Below are 14,868 nucleotides of genomic sequence, written 5' to 3'. Positions count from 1 at the left end.
CGTACGCAAATGGCAGCGGCCCATGGGCGCCGCCATTTGCGTTCCTTATTTTGACACGTCTAGTCTACGTAAAGATTTACGTAGACTACGGCGAAAATAAGGGAACGCTATTTGATATTAGGACTATTATCTGCTTGATTGGTCATGGGGTACCCAGGAAACAGGCCACACCTGGCCAAGCAGCTGCTTGTCAGCCATTCGTTCCATTAGTTATGAGCCACCAACAATGGAGGTGTGTGTATGCTACTGGCTGTCCTTCCTGAATGGTTAGTGCCCCACTTTTGTCTAGGGATGCACGAAACTCACTTACCTTTGCTCCGTGCCTCCCCGCGGAATCCTCGACGGGGGGAAGGCGATCCGGTCCTCCCCCTCGGAATCCTCAACAGCTGGCTACGCTCCGCGGCCAGGCCGCAGAGCAGCCAGCCAGGGCCATCCGCAGCCGGATTTCCGGCCGCGGACAGCCTGGTGCAGACGTAAATGTCAGCCGCCATAGCGGCCACTATTTGCATCCAGCCAGACAACCGTGATAGGCTTTTTCTCTTTTTTTTGAGGTTAGCCGTGATAGGCTACGTAAATTCTTATGTAGCCTATCACGGTCCAAGGATGGCAATGGCGGCGGCAGCTGCCCTGCCACAGCCAGCCGGGAGACCAGCCACCGCCGCCAAATCCGCCCCAGGTAAGTGCCGTCCCGGGGGGATTCCGTGTGGGGGGGGGAGGAGGCCATTCCGTCACAGATTCCGGGGGGCCAGATTCTAAAGAATCCGGCCTCACTGGAATCCATGGTGGAATTCTCCGCCATCCCTACTTTTGTCAAACCCCTTGACTTACAGCTGAAAGTCCTGACTTCGCTCCCATCTGGGTGTGTTTCCTTTCATCTTCAATGTGGTGGTGTACAGAGGCCAACTGCCAAAAGAGTTATCCTTGTTCCAATATTTCTGGCCCTGACTGTAAATCAATGAATTTCCATTTCGGTCAATCAATAGCATGTTGGAAAGGGGAACTTTAAAATTACCTGGTATTGTCCATTTTCCAAGTCTATTGTGATAGTTACTCCATGACTGAGTTGTTCAGTGGTCCTAAATACAGATGAAATCCATGAAGTTCCAATATCATTATCATTGATGTAGCTCAAAGGGTGAGCTTCAGGGTTTAGTCTGAGCACTCTGTCATTAGTTGTGTCATCAGCACCATTTGGGATGCAGTACCTCTGAACCAAAGGGTGCACCCTTGGGTGACTTCCAGGACAGCGACATTCTGGCTGAGTGTGGAGTTGAGGAAATTTTCCAGAATGTACTTCAAAAATGTCTCTAGAATAATAGAAATAAATAAAAATCAACTGGGCACACCACAAAGGGAACAGCAAGCATCATTTGTAAAACACAGATATGACGGGATCAGCCACAAATGTCCTGCTCAAGGGCCTGCTATTAATGTCCATCAGGGTGGTGGGCAGAAGAGACAGGGCCTTTTCAGACATTACTGATACATGTAGGGTCACCAGTCATTCCATATGTTGTTATTAATACTTATTCCACAGAATTCTATTTTATTTTGAAATAAAGTTAACAGTAGAGGCAACAACAAAGAACAACACACATAACAGTACAAGAATATCATTAAAGAATTGAGGAAACTCACTGATTATAATTCTTATTGAATTCTGAGAGCCAGTGTAGTGTAGTGGTGAGAGTGACGGACTGGGAACCGGGAGATCCGGGTTCTAGTCCCCACTTGGCCATGGAAGCTCACTGGGTGACTTTGGGCCAGTCACAGACTCTCAGCCCAACCTACCTCACAGGGTTGTTGTTGTGAGGATACAACGGTGAGGAGGAGGATAATGTAAGCCGCCTTGAGTTCCTTGCGAGAGGGAGAAAGGCGGGGTATAAATGCAATAAATAAATAAAATAAATTATCATTGATAGGCAGATGGAACAGCTAGCGTAAAATAGCCTAAGGAGAAGCTCACTATCTAATATAATAAATAATAATAATGATGAAACATAGTGGGTTGGATCCAGATTTAGAAGCTGTAGTGCAGGGGGATCCCCCAAAATCAGGGAGAGGTACCTTTGGTGAGTGGAGCCCTTTTATCCGTGGAAGGCAGATCCCGGCTCCAACCCAGCATAAGTAAATTGTAAGGGGTGTATGTGTGTGTGTGTGTAAAAGATTGCACATGGTTATGGGAGGAAGTATGGGTCTCCTATTCTCTATAATGGCCTGGTTTGGTTCCTGTACGTGAACTGCAGGAGGGAATCAGGGTTCTGTTATATTCTAGGGCAACCTTCTCCAACCAGATGCCCTGCAGATGTTTTGCATTATAATTCCCATCAGCCCTGATTATTGGCCCTGCTGGCTGGGCCTGAGTTGTAGTCCAAAACATCTGGAGGGTAATAGGTTGGGGAAGGAAGATCCCATTGTGCATGGAAATTGTGCCAGAGCTTAGCTAGAGCAACCCCTTGGTTTTTTAGCATAATATCTTGGAATTCAATCAGCTTGAACCAATGGGGCCAATGAAAAGCCCTCTTTGAATTCATGGACACAGAGGTACAGTTCCAAATCGCACTGTCTTACAAAGAAATCTCTGGAAATATCTGTTCCACACTGTTCCACTTAGAAACAAACTTATCTTGGCTGTAACTGTCATTGCATTTTTAGGTTGTGTAAAAATGAAAATTTCCTACCTGTTTGTAAGTACTACTTGGTACAATCTGAAATCTTGCATCCTTCCAACAAATTGCTCTGAACCTGCAAAAATACATTATAAATAAATAATCCAATTCCATCAACCAGAAAACAGCTCTGTGCTGCATGAGGGGATCTTAAATTCAGCACACAGAGATCTCTCTTGCACAATTACCTCTTCTGAATGAAACCATCTTGGTTCCGGACAAAACTATGGAGGGCAGTGACTTAATTTTTTTGATTAAAATGATTTATAATAACTTTATAGGAACATTTTGTACCTATCCCTTATCTGATTACAGAGGTGGCACACAGACCGGCTCATTAGACAGAAGTAATGAGCCAGTCCATGTGCCACCTCTAATTAGAGAAGAGATACAGTAGAGACAACTGTAGCTGTCACTTTATGTGATAAAGATGAAAGGTGTGTTTTCAAGATTTCTTATCCTTTTACACAATTATTGTGTGTCTAGTATTCAAAATGACAACGTCAACAAGAAGCACTTTGAAATGAGAATTTTCATGTGTTGATATATAGAAGCTTGATGGTTCCATTGGAATAAATCAAACTTTCTTCACACCAGATGCAGATATATTTAGGACTTAGCTCCAAATTGCAGTATGTTCTGGATCAGCGATACTCAGCCTTAATAAATCTGCAGAACCAATTCATCACCAAACAGAATTTCAGGGAGCTGCAAAATCACTGGAACCTTATATTGATGGCAATGTTCAGAACATGGTGAAAAATTATTTTATCTCCACATCACCAAATATTCAGCCAGGACCATTACAACACATTGGTAGTTCTGTGGTAATAACTCCTTCTTTAACCCTTTTCCTTAGTTAACTAAATGAAACATTTTCCAAAGTAGTTTTTAAATTAATTGTTTTTCATTGCCAAAGGAACGTGTAGACCATATTGCAGAGATAAAAATCAACAAATAATTATACTTTCAAGATACCTTGGAAAAAAGAAATATCTATACCAGGGGTGGACAACTTGTGGATTTCCAGATGTTTTGGCCTGCAACTCCCATCAGCTCTCGCCAGCATAGTCAAGGATGAGGGATGATGGGAGTTGTAGACCAAAACATCTGGAGAGCCACAAGTTGCCCACCTTTGATCTAGATTTTGGATGCCCAACCATTAGGTAACATCAAACCTGTTACAGGATTGTGTTTGCCTCCTGCAATCCATTACTGGTGCTCTACCAAGTTTGGAGTACAATCTGGATTAAATGAGAACGACATTAGAGTGCAATAACCTTTCATTTCTAACCAGCTTCAGGGAAGATGGAAGTACCTCAGCTTCAAGACTATAGGTCTTGAAATGCAGCTAAGAAATTAATTAAATTAAAAAAGCTTCCTCTTCTACCCTCACATCTATCCTCTGTTCTAACCATGGTAGGTCTTCCATACAATTAGCAGTAGAAGAGAGGACAACAAGAAGCACATCTACCCTTGTTGAAGCTGGTTGGAAGAGAAATATAAGAAACTACTTTCCTCATATCCTCCTCCCTAGCATCCAAACCTGACAATGATGTGGTGTTTAGTGATGGTCTGGCACCTCAGTAACCTGTCCAGGTAGGCTGTTGCTGGTTTGGGGCAAGCTCTACTTTCGAAAACGCCATGGTTTTTGAACTTATACAAAGTTGCTTGTGCACATGCTGCTTTAAATCAGTAGGGTCTACATATATGTCAAACTATGTACAAGATCACAGCTAAAGTAGGTACTTAGATTCATTTTATTGAACTACTTTTTCCTGGTGAAGAGATGAGCCACTTAGCTACATCTGCATGTTTCTGACTGGCAGAAAGAAAGAAAGAAAGAAAGAAAGAAAGAAAGAAAGAAAGAAAGAAAGACAGATGTAGTCAATTACAGTGATATCAAAGTGATGATTATAAACAGAATAGCTGTACTCCGAATGGTGTGTGAGTATAGCAGACCATATGATGATGTCCTAATAAAGCTGCAGACCTAAACATACTGACCTGAAAGCAATTTGCCCCCCAAATTAAAGCACTGTAAGGTACCAACGAAACCAAACTGAAAACCCTAGAGGTAGGACCAAGATCCAGACACCTTATTTTCTATGTTACTAGGGTAGATTGTAAGAGGAGGGAGCTGCTGGTCTGCTTCCCACTACATTTCACGACCACCACTCCCAATGGCCAGGAGGTGGTATTGCAAATATCAGCTTAGTAGGGCTGAAATAAAATAAATGCTCAGAAGGGTTCTACCTTATATTTAGTAGAAAGTAGAAGGTTGTAATGGTAGTAAGTACTGGTAGAAAGTGCTGGCTGAGTAGTACTTTGCTGTCCAATGAAATCTTTCTTATTATATATCTTCTCATAAATCTTCCCATCATACTCTGACTTACCATTTACATTTTGCCCAACTCGCCATTCACCATCAATAGACAGATCTGCAATTAACCCAGTGAGAATTCTGGAATCAAAAGCTGTGTTGTCATCTTCCAAACCATTTATAAAGAAACTGATTCTGGTCTGGTGAACCTATAAAATTACATGTGGAACAGAAAGAGAAAGTCCTTTTATAAATAACTCAACTTAAGAGTCATTTAATGCCATTTATTATCTACCACATCAATATGTCATTGTTTCAGTTAAAACCATTGGAAAGCCACTTTACACACTTACTCATTAGGCCTCATTAGGGGATGCTATATTCAGGTCCCAAGAACAGAAAGATCTTCAATGGCTAAATTAAACAAGGATCAAGAGTCTATAATGGAATAACATTAAAGAATCTATTTGGTCCCATCTACATTACCAAATAACCAAAGAAACTGATATAATTTAACACTAGTGTTATATGGTCATGTACATATACTGATTAGAATTACTATGATCAGCATTCTGGTGGTAACAAAATTAGGCAAGAGTAGTTAATTATACCAATATGCCATTGAATGACAACTTCTCTATCATACTTCTATGATAGCAAAAAGGAGGGTGAAGGGAGACATGATAGAGGTCTACAAAATTATGCATGGTTTGGAGAATGTGGATAAGGAGACATTTGTCTCCCTCTCTCATAATACTAGAACCTGGGATCATCCTATGGAGCTGATTGGTGGGAGATTCAGGACAGATAAAAGGAAGTACTTCTTCACACAGCGCATAGTTAAACTATGGAATTCGCTACCACAGGAAGTCGTCATGGCCACCAGTTTGGATGGCTTTAAAAGGGGGTTAGACAAATTCCTGGAGGAAAAGGATATCAGTGACTATTAGTCTTGATGGCTATGTGCTACCTCTAGTACCAGAGGCAGTGAGCCCATGTACACCAGTTGCTGGGGAACATGGGTGGGAGGGTGCTGTTACGCTCATGCCCTGCTTGTGGGTTCCCAGTCGACAGCTGGTTAGCCACTGTGTGAACAGAATGCTGGACTAGATGGACCCTTGGACTGATCCAGCATGGCTCTTCTTATGTTCTTATGACACTTTTAAACCGCTGCTTTATCATGGCTTCTGCTTCTGGATTCTTTGTGGAATTAAGATTGGATCCTTTACACACTTTCTTTTCCAGGGATTTTCCTTCTCTGCCTTTCTGTATGTTATGCTACATAATCTCTAGATGGTGCTGTGGTATAGTGGAACTGCACGACTACACTAGCGCTTAATTCCACCATTCCCCAGAATGCTGGACCTTCCCCAATAATTTAAAAAAAAACTGTGAAAATTCTTGGGAAGCACAGGAGAAGCCCTGGAGAATAACAATGTTGTATAAAGCACCCACAAACTACCATGAGGGAGGAATCACAAGTGCACAATAAATGCTTCATATAGAAAAGCTTACAGACATGGAGTCTCCTTGCCTCATATATCTCAAAAACGCAGGGAACTAATGTTGGATCATTCTTCCTCCTCCTTTCTCCTTATAGGTCCTTTATCTGAGCATCTGAGTAGATTGGAAGTTAATACTATTAGCATTCATATCTGTAACCCCTGCTTCCTCTCAAAAGAGAGCATGTTCAAGGGTCAACTCTTCCAATCTTCTTTAATGTCTGCCATAGTGGAAGACATCAAAGGACACAGAATGCTGGCAATGGGTCACTCACCACAGCAGCCCTCACCTTTTTTTGACATCAGGAGAAGGCGATAAGGAGATACTGTCCTGTGTAACTATCCTCTCCTCCACCATGTGTCAGGAGGACCATGGATCGAATATTACAACAACAACAACCTTATCTTTCAAGATCTGTGCAACATTATAAAAATGTAGATGCTTTATAAGTGTAATAAAGCATAACAATAATAATAATAACAACAATCATAGGAAAAGAAGATGACACATAGGATTCCACTGTCAAAGTGTTCAAAGTACTTCACATGCATTATCTAGTTGTACATCCTTGTAACAAGGGTAACAGTAAGTCAGTAGAATTATCCCCCATATCACTGATGGGGGGACAGAGGCTAGGTGGCTTGCCTAAGGCCACCTAGTGAGTTCATGACAGAGAAGAAATTCAAACTAGGGACTTCCTGCTTCATAGTTCACTGTCTTAGCCACTATGCAACAACAGGATTCATAACTCTATCAGTTATTCCTGTTTGTATGAGTCCTCTTTGTTTGTATTTACATATAGTTTTGAAAACAATAGTCACAGTAGTTGTTGGGTGTCTCTGAAAGTTTAAGAGTGTATGTCCCCCCATCACTCTAAGTGGTTATCATGACAAACACCAGTTACTCTCTTGCTGCTGCATAAAATGTGAAACAATCTTACACTTTCTCTCCTTTCATAATGTGACATTTTATGACTCGATATGGGCTTTGGATTGCCAGTAGCTCAAGATACTCAAACTTCTCTGTATATTGCACTAAGAGCAACGCAAGTACAATCTTAAAACATTTCCGTTTCTTTGTCAAGAATTTGAAAGTACTGCTAATCTATTTTCTACCTTTTAAACCAGGGCATGGTGAATTGAAATGAATTGCCAACAATCCCTCAACGGCGCATTCAGATGAAACCTTTAAGTTGAAGTAATTGGCTTTTAGCCATGTTTTACCCAAGAGGGTACATATGACGGTCTAGTACTTCTGGGGGAAGTCACGGGGTAAAAGCCACATTAGCCCTGAATAAACTGTTTAATCCAGCATAGCGTAGCAATATCCTCTAAAGCCACATTACAGTTTAGAAAAAGGGTGACGTCTTCTAACCAAATTTCTTGGTCTGATATTGCAATTTAAGATTTCCCTATAAACAGGAAAGCACATGGAAAATACAAAATGCAGTAACCCATCCTTGTCATAGCCAGATCTTTCTACTTTTATTCAGTGTATCAGGTACTCTAAAAAATCTTTCTTGCTTTGTTTCTTTCTTTCTTTCATCCATCAAATCAGTGAATCAAACAGAAACTATGAACAAATTTCTCACAATGAAGAGAGTGCCTCTCTTTTAATGAGTTTGAGCTCTGGACTGTACACAGCAGTACATTATTTTTTTCTAATTCCACACTATGCTGCTTCTTTGTAAAGGGAGTGCAGGATCAGAACAGGTGCCTTCCAGCTGTGTGAGCCATGCTCAGATGTGAAGTGCAAAAGACCTGGGCATTCAAGCCCAACAGGGACCTAACCCTCCCAGACTGACAATATTAATATCAGAAACCCGGTAGCTGAGTTTTTCTTGGGTCAACAGAGCTTTCTTGTGTTCTCAGCCAGGCTCAGGTTTCCATCTTCACTAATTCAGAGTTCCAGCTCTCTTTGGATTCTCCACTTCCCCTGTTCATTTTGTGAAGCTGTGCCTTTTGGTTGCCTCTGTTATATTATTAGTCCTTTCAACTGTATTTCAGATTTTGGCTCTTTGAGCATCTCTACACCAGCCTAAAATCTTGCATTTAAAATGGGGCTTTCTGCTGCCATTTTAAATGCAGGATCACAACAGACTCCCTTTACATGCACTTCCTTCCCCTCCTTCCCCCTCCTTTTCTCCCTTATCTGAGTCTTCCATATGTTTCATTGGTCTAGCTCCTCTTATTGCGGGTTCTCCTCATTTCATGGAAGGAACTCAAGCGGAACTCAAGCACTGTAATTTGATAGCTCATTATCTCTTATCTTTTTACAAATGGAATAAAGGTCATTTAGTGCAGGAGACACCCTGGAGGTTAACGGCATCATCTAAAGGACCTGCAAACTTCAGTGCTTAACCAATCACAATAGCAGGATAAAAGCTCCATGAAAAGAAGCCCTTTCTCTCCTCTTTCCCAGTTATCTGTGCTCCCTGGATCATTTTCTCAGCTAGACTCCTGCTTCGCTCCTGTTTCCAGTAGACAGGTCAAATACAACTTACCTCCAGCCCAGATGTGAAAAAGGTGCAATCTATTGTTCTATGCTGACTTAACATCCTTTACCTAACTTGTGACTTGGGCTTGGTTCAGACACGATGGTTGCCATATGGAAACTGCCTCTGTGTGAGGACTTACAATTGTCACTGCCAAAAGGTGTCACCATATTCTAATTACACATTGGGAGTGAAGATGTTCTCCATCAAAAAGCTTCACCCACCTAGGAACCATGATACTGGCATGAAGCCTCTCCATGCAATCGGGAAGTTTAAGGTGTTGACTGGCTCTCCTACATTATAAGAAGTGACATGCAGAGGAGGTTTCAAGCAATGTATGGGGTAGTGTCAGGGGTGTTTCTGAGCACAGGGAGTGGGATAGCAGTTCAGATTCTGAAGGAGAACCATCAGACATGGGGGAGGTGTTTTCCCAGGCTAGTCCAGATATGAGTAGGCCTGCTTCTCAAGTTACAAACATACACATGGCTGAGCCTGAGGATCCCTCCTCACACACACACCCCGTGAGAGGCAGAAAACAGGAGATTGACCTAATAGATGCCAGGCAGAGCACAGAGCAAAGAGAGAGAAGGCAGGGGTGGAACTTAGTCTACCCGATTGGCCTTGCATGAGAAGCTGTGCTTAGAGGCCTCACAACAAGAGAGGGACCTCCCCCACTTAAGTTAGGCTAGTGAGACTGCCTCCCTCTTCAAACTGCAAGCAACTCTCGTAAATTCCATTTGGATCCCCTGAGGGCATTCCTGGTAGGCAGAGAGTTTCTCTGAGAATTTGCTTCTGTATGATCCTGTGAAGTAATGGATTAAAAGCTGTAGACTGAAGCCTCTCATCTGTGTATGTTTGGGCACTGAAGTGAAATGGGGGCTAAAGGGATCATGACAGGTAGTGCTAATTATTCCTAGTTTTCCACATATATTTGACTTCTAAAAGCAATGGGTTAATTACTTTTTTCTCAATCCTTTGCACAGATGAGAGAAGGAAAAGGGCCCTGTATGTGATGTATACTTGGCAGGGGGAGGGGGAGGTAGAGAGAGAAGTCACTAAAGTACTTCATGCAACTGTTCAAAGTGTAGGGTAAGTCAGGATCATGAAAAACGTGATACTATCCAAGGTTACCTGAGAATTCTACAATAATTACTGTTGGAGAAGTGTAGATGAGGCAGTGGTACTAAGCTTAACTAAGTTAATTAAGTCTAAGCATGCGCTACTGAAGCAACCGCATATTTCTTCCCAATTCACCCTGGCCTCCACTTTCTTCCCCTTCTTCTTGTTTCCCCCATGTACAACTTTACATGATAAACTCCTCAAGATAGGGAGCTTTACTCCATAAAGCATCATGCACACAGATAACGTTATATAAATAGTTGTATGCCCCAAGCTAGCAAGGGATACTAGGACTGTACAAGAATGTTGTTCCTGTTTGCAAATCATGCAAACATGTCCCGTTCGCAACCCTGAATGTGAGCAGGAATGCATTTGTTGGGAAATGTTTGCAATTTCCCAAACTTGTGTCTGTGTTCGAAAGTGCACATTTGCACACTTCTGAAAATGTGCCCTTGCACAAGTGCACAGTTTCAGAAGTGTACAAATGTGCATTTCCCCCAAACCCACATCTTCATGCTTTAGCTTAGAAATGGACATTTTCGATAGTGGGAAATGTACATTTTAAAAATGTGTATTTTTCCCAATTGGGAAAAATGTACACACTTTTTAAAAAGACACTTGCATTCGGGGATGCAAATGAATCAAAACAAGCTTTGTGGAAGAATTCTGAGCACCTCAACAAAGAACAAACTCGAATGTCATATGTTTGCCCCATCCCCAAAGGATACTCACATGCTGAAGAAGGAACTTTCTGCAGTCATAACCAGTGAAGAAGCACATTTGAATGTGCATCCCCATCCACATAATGAAGCTTATCCACATCCCACTGAATAAGCTGGACACATCTTTTGTTGTGCATGAAGGGTCCCTTTCCCATCCAAGATCCGGTAGTTGTCATATGTAGCCAATTGTCTGTGACTAGATCTGGATAGGGCCCATAATATGGTTGCAGTCATTCATCCATCTGTACTTTAATGGCTTACTTATTCATATTGTAATAAACCTTGAAAAATATTTATGTATTGAAGTTATTAGCTTTTACTGGTGCACAACTTGTTTTGAAGAACAGGTCGAGGCTGAGGTTTTGTAGGTTTTTCTGCTGTTGTTCTTGCTGCTGCTGCTGCTACTGTTCTTGCTGCCAGTTTGTGAAAACCTATTTCCATTTTGCATAAACAGGTACTCACGAGTTTAAAGGGATGACTGCTGAATCGTCTCTCCAAATAGATGCTGAGAGAAGCTAGAGTGCTTTAGTCTGCCTTGATATCCACTCTAATCAAATCAAATGGGACTGGAATAATTGCATCCTAGAAACAATGAGTGTGTGAGGACAAACAAAAGGCTTATGAAAAGGCAGAATAATTTGGTGCAAAAGCAGAAGCTGGGCCCTGAAAAATTCATTTGGAAAATCAGAACATGAGCATTCAAAATGCCATTCCACTGTCAATAAAGCCACACAAATTTCTGACCAATATAAGCAGCCACAGTTATCTATAAATCTAAGCTTCAATTGTTATCATTAGTGCTTCAGGCACCCTGGGCTGTATTAGTATTTTAAGTAAGAAAAAATGAATAGAAATTTGATTTTTATGGAGAAAATTCACCTTCCTTAAATAAAAAGTAAATAAAATACAGATGCTGAGGTTTATTATTGTTATTTCCAGAAGTAGTCAATATTGCCCAAATTTGAGATAACATGGAATCATTGCCCTTCCGCTGAAGAAAAATCTGAAGGGTATTATCATAATGGCTAGGCAGTGCGATGTGGTTCAAGAACATTGTCGCATATGGAAATTTTCCTACTCAGAGAGCATTACTCTCATTCTTTTAGCTTTGTCTATTGATGCAACAATATGCACCGAACACATGAAGAGGTTTGGTTTTTTTTCATTTTTAATATAAACTCTTCCTTAAGCATCTGATATATATATATATAGACACACACACACACACACACACACACATGCTCAAGCAAAGAAAATGTGTTTGTGGGTATGTGAGTGTGTTGCTTGCAATGTTTTTCTTTTTCCATCACACAATTTTTTACAGCCTGTTACTGTCTTTTGGTGTTTGGCTGTTATCATTATAAAAGATACAGGCTTTTCTACTTTGTTATTTGTAGCATTATCTCATGTTTTACAACATCTTTGCACACAACACACAGGCAACATGAAATATAACTAGTGAAAAGTTCTCAGTGGTATTAATGCATAAAAAAGAATGTGGTTCCATCTTCACTGTCTTTACCCAGCCAAAAGCTGATGAACAGCCAATTTTCCTTTATCACATTAGCACAGCCATGAGGGAAACGCATTTGTTCTAGTCAGCTACACTAAAGATACTATTACCAATCTAACATATACATGTTTTATATCAGCAGTATTCTCGGAGTATGAGAGAGCCAACAATATATTAACACTAGCATGACAGTTTATTTAAGAAAAGAAAATTGTCTCTGTAGAGGGACAGAAGTTAGAAATGTATGGCTAAAGCTCAGTGTCACTGGCCTAATAAAGGTAATAATTCTTCCGCTTTCTTTATAGCAGGTAACAGTCCAGTGACAGTCTTGTCATATCATTCAAATAAAAATGTTGTCTTTTACAAGTTTAAGTGCACCTTTATTTTTAAGTCAGAAATGAAATGCTTCTTACATTCTCTTTTCATGGGAGAAACGTTTGTGCTTGGAGTTCAGGATTAGCTTGCCTGTCTCTATTAAAGATGTGCTTATTACAATAATTCAGGATAATATTCAGTTATAGCTCCTGTAGGGTCTTATTCAGTTCTTAATACAGAGCCAGCAGCATCACCTTTCTCTAGATTGAAGTCTAAGCTAAACAGATGGTATTATTTATGGAGATAAAAGGAGGAAGATGACTGGCAGAATTGGCCCAAGAATATACTTTTAATTTTATATTTTAAAATTGGTAATTAATGGCATGTTTTCTTTCCTCACCACAGCATTTTGATATTAGACCAGTCACTTTCCACTTTTTACCACAAGGTAACTGAAACAACATGTGTTTTTTCACACTCAGGAAGATATGCTGATCGACACATCCAACATCTACACAAATCAAAGTGGGGAGAAACTGAAAACGTTTTTATGTAGGACTTAAAGCCTCTTCATGCATTACTTATGTGACGGGGCAAAGTGTGTTGAAAGGGGTGCCTCTAGCCCCACCCTGACAATGTGCAGCTCTTCTTGGCTCCATCCACACTTAAGCACAGACGTCTTAGGAAGGGAAGCTTTCGTGCATAGATTGCTGTGCATTGTGGGTTCCCTTGATCCTGGAACCAGGGAAGTCAACCAACACACATAGAGATCTATGTGGGAAGACTTCCCTGCCTTGGACAGCCCAATGTGCAGACAATTGGCCCAGGAGGAGCCGCACGTTGTCAGGGGTGGGGCAAAAGACAAGACCTTCCAGCCCCTTTCAACATCCTTTACCCCTTCATGTAAGTAATGTGTGAAGAGGGCTTAAGGGTAGTTGTGTTTTATGCAGTGCATCGCCTTGTCAGTATTGCTGAACTGGATGTCCGGACTGTATTGCAGTAAGTATGCTAGACAAAGTAATCATGAATTCTACAGTATTTCAATGTAATAATCCTTCTGCTGGTTATTAATAAAAAGGGAGATATTGAAAGGAATGGAAAATGAAAGGAAGACACATGTGGTGTGAAAAGATTTCTGTAAGAGGACTTGTGATTCTTCCTTCATATAAGTCTTTGTGTTCATAGAACCAAAATCATAGCACTTTTCTTTAAGGATGGGTAAAAGTGTCTATTTCTGGTCTGTGTCACTTTTGCATGTGTTTACCCATAAGTCCATTCCATCCTGGTTCAACATTTATTTTTTTAAAAAAAATCTGCACAAAATGCACATTCAATTCACATATTTTCTCTAAAAATATGGATTTTATACATTTTATTTAGCTGAGAACTGCACTGGAATATTTAGGAAGTGCAAAAGCTGGTGGATAACAATGTTCTGATCCACACATTCATCTGAGATATGTGGGCCAGCTCAATTCCTATAAGATTTTGTAAAGATTTAATGCTTCAAGCAACCCTCCTTTTATTCTTACGTGTCTCAACTGGACACCCCAACACAGCAAAAGTAGTTTCCCCTATAAGTAAACTTAGGCTTTATCAAGTAGGCAGCTATGTAGCTTTCTTGGGTTGGATCTAGAATCTGCCTTCCATGAACAAAAGGAAGGTGCCTCTGCCTGATTTTGGGAGATCTCCTTCCCACCCACACAAACCACAGTTCACTACATTCAGCAGGATTCCCCAGCCTTCTGTGTAGCATTTTCATGGGACTAGGAGAGCTGCTATGGGGAACAGAGGATGGGAAAATCTGCTAGCCCACCCCCTTCTGCCAGCTCAGTTGCACTGATCTAAATCTGGATCCAACCCCTTGTATCCTGAGTGAGGATAGTATGGACTGGTCTACAAAATGGGCTGTGGCAAACACAGGAGTAGTATGAGTTGGAAAGTCATTGCAAAAGCACTGCAAAAGCATTACAGTAATACAAAAATGTATCTGAATATGTCCAATGTCACTTCAATGGCTTACAACACTCTTACAACCACCAGTAATAATGGGAGATCACTTTCTAGTCATTTTACCTGAGTTTATGAAGACAGACATGATAAGCTAATACAAGGGCTGAACCAACAGGGAAATGCTTTTTTGTGAACATTACCATTATCATGGATAGTCCTTCCTTAGCAATGTTGTTATGATTGCTTCAAATGTGTTT

At 40.9% G+C, this 14,868-nt stretch overlaps 1 protein-coding gene across 1 annotated transcript in view; it reads right to left on the bottom strand.

The window, feature by feature from the left end:
- Nucleotides 1-14,868, bottom strand: part of USH2A (usherin) — an 809,138-nt gene that overhangs the window by 748,182 nt on the left and 46,088 nt on the right. Inside the window, exons 4-6 of the mRNA XM_084828794.1 lie at nucleotides 5,066-5,201; nucleotides 2,682-2,745; nucleotides 1,013-1,307 (exon numbers count right to left, since the gene is read on the bottom strand). Of these exons, the coding sequence (XP_084684920.1) occupies nucleotides 1,013-1,307; nucleotides 2,682-2,745; nucleotides 5,066-5,201 (495 nt within the window). The remainder of the gene's footprint in view (nucleotides 1-1,012; nucleotides 1,308-2,681; nucleotides 2,746-5,065; nucleotides 5,202-14,868) is intronic.

This window comes from Heloderma suspectum, chromosome 1, assembly GCF_057233095.1.
Source record: "Heloderma suspectum isolate Gila_16-S chromosome 1, 16-S_ref, whole genome shotgun sequence".
Lineage (NCBI taxonomy): Eukaryota > Metazoa > Chordata > Lepidosauria > Squamata > Helodermatidae > Heloderma > Heloderma suspectum.
The sequence above is the reverse complement of the archived record's forward strand: the minus strand, read 5'-3'. Positions and strand labels throughout refer to the sequence as shown.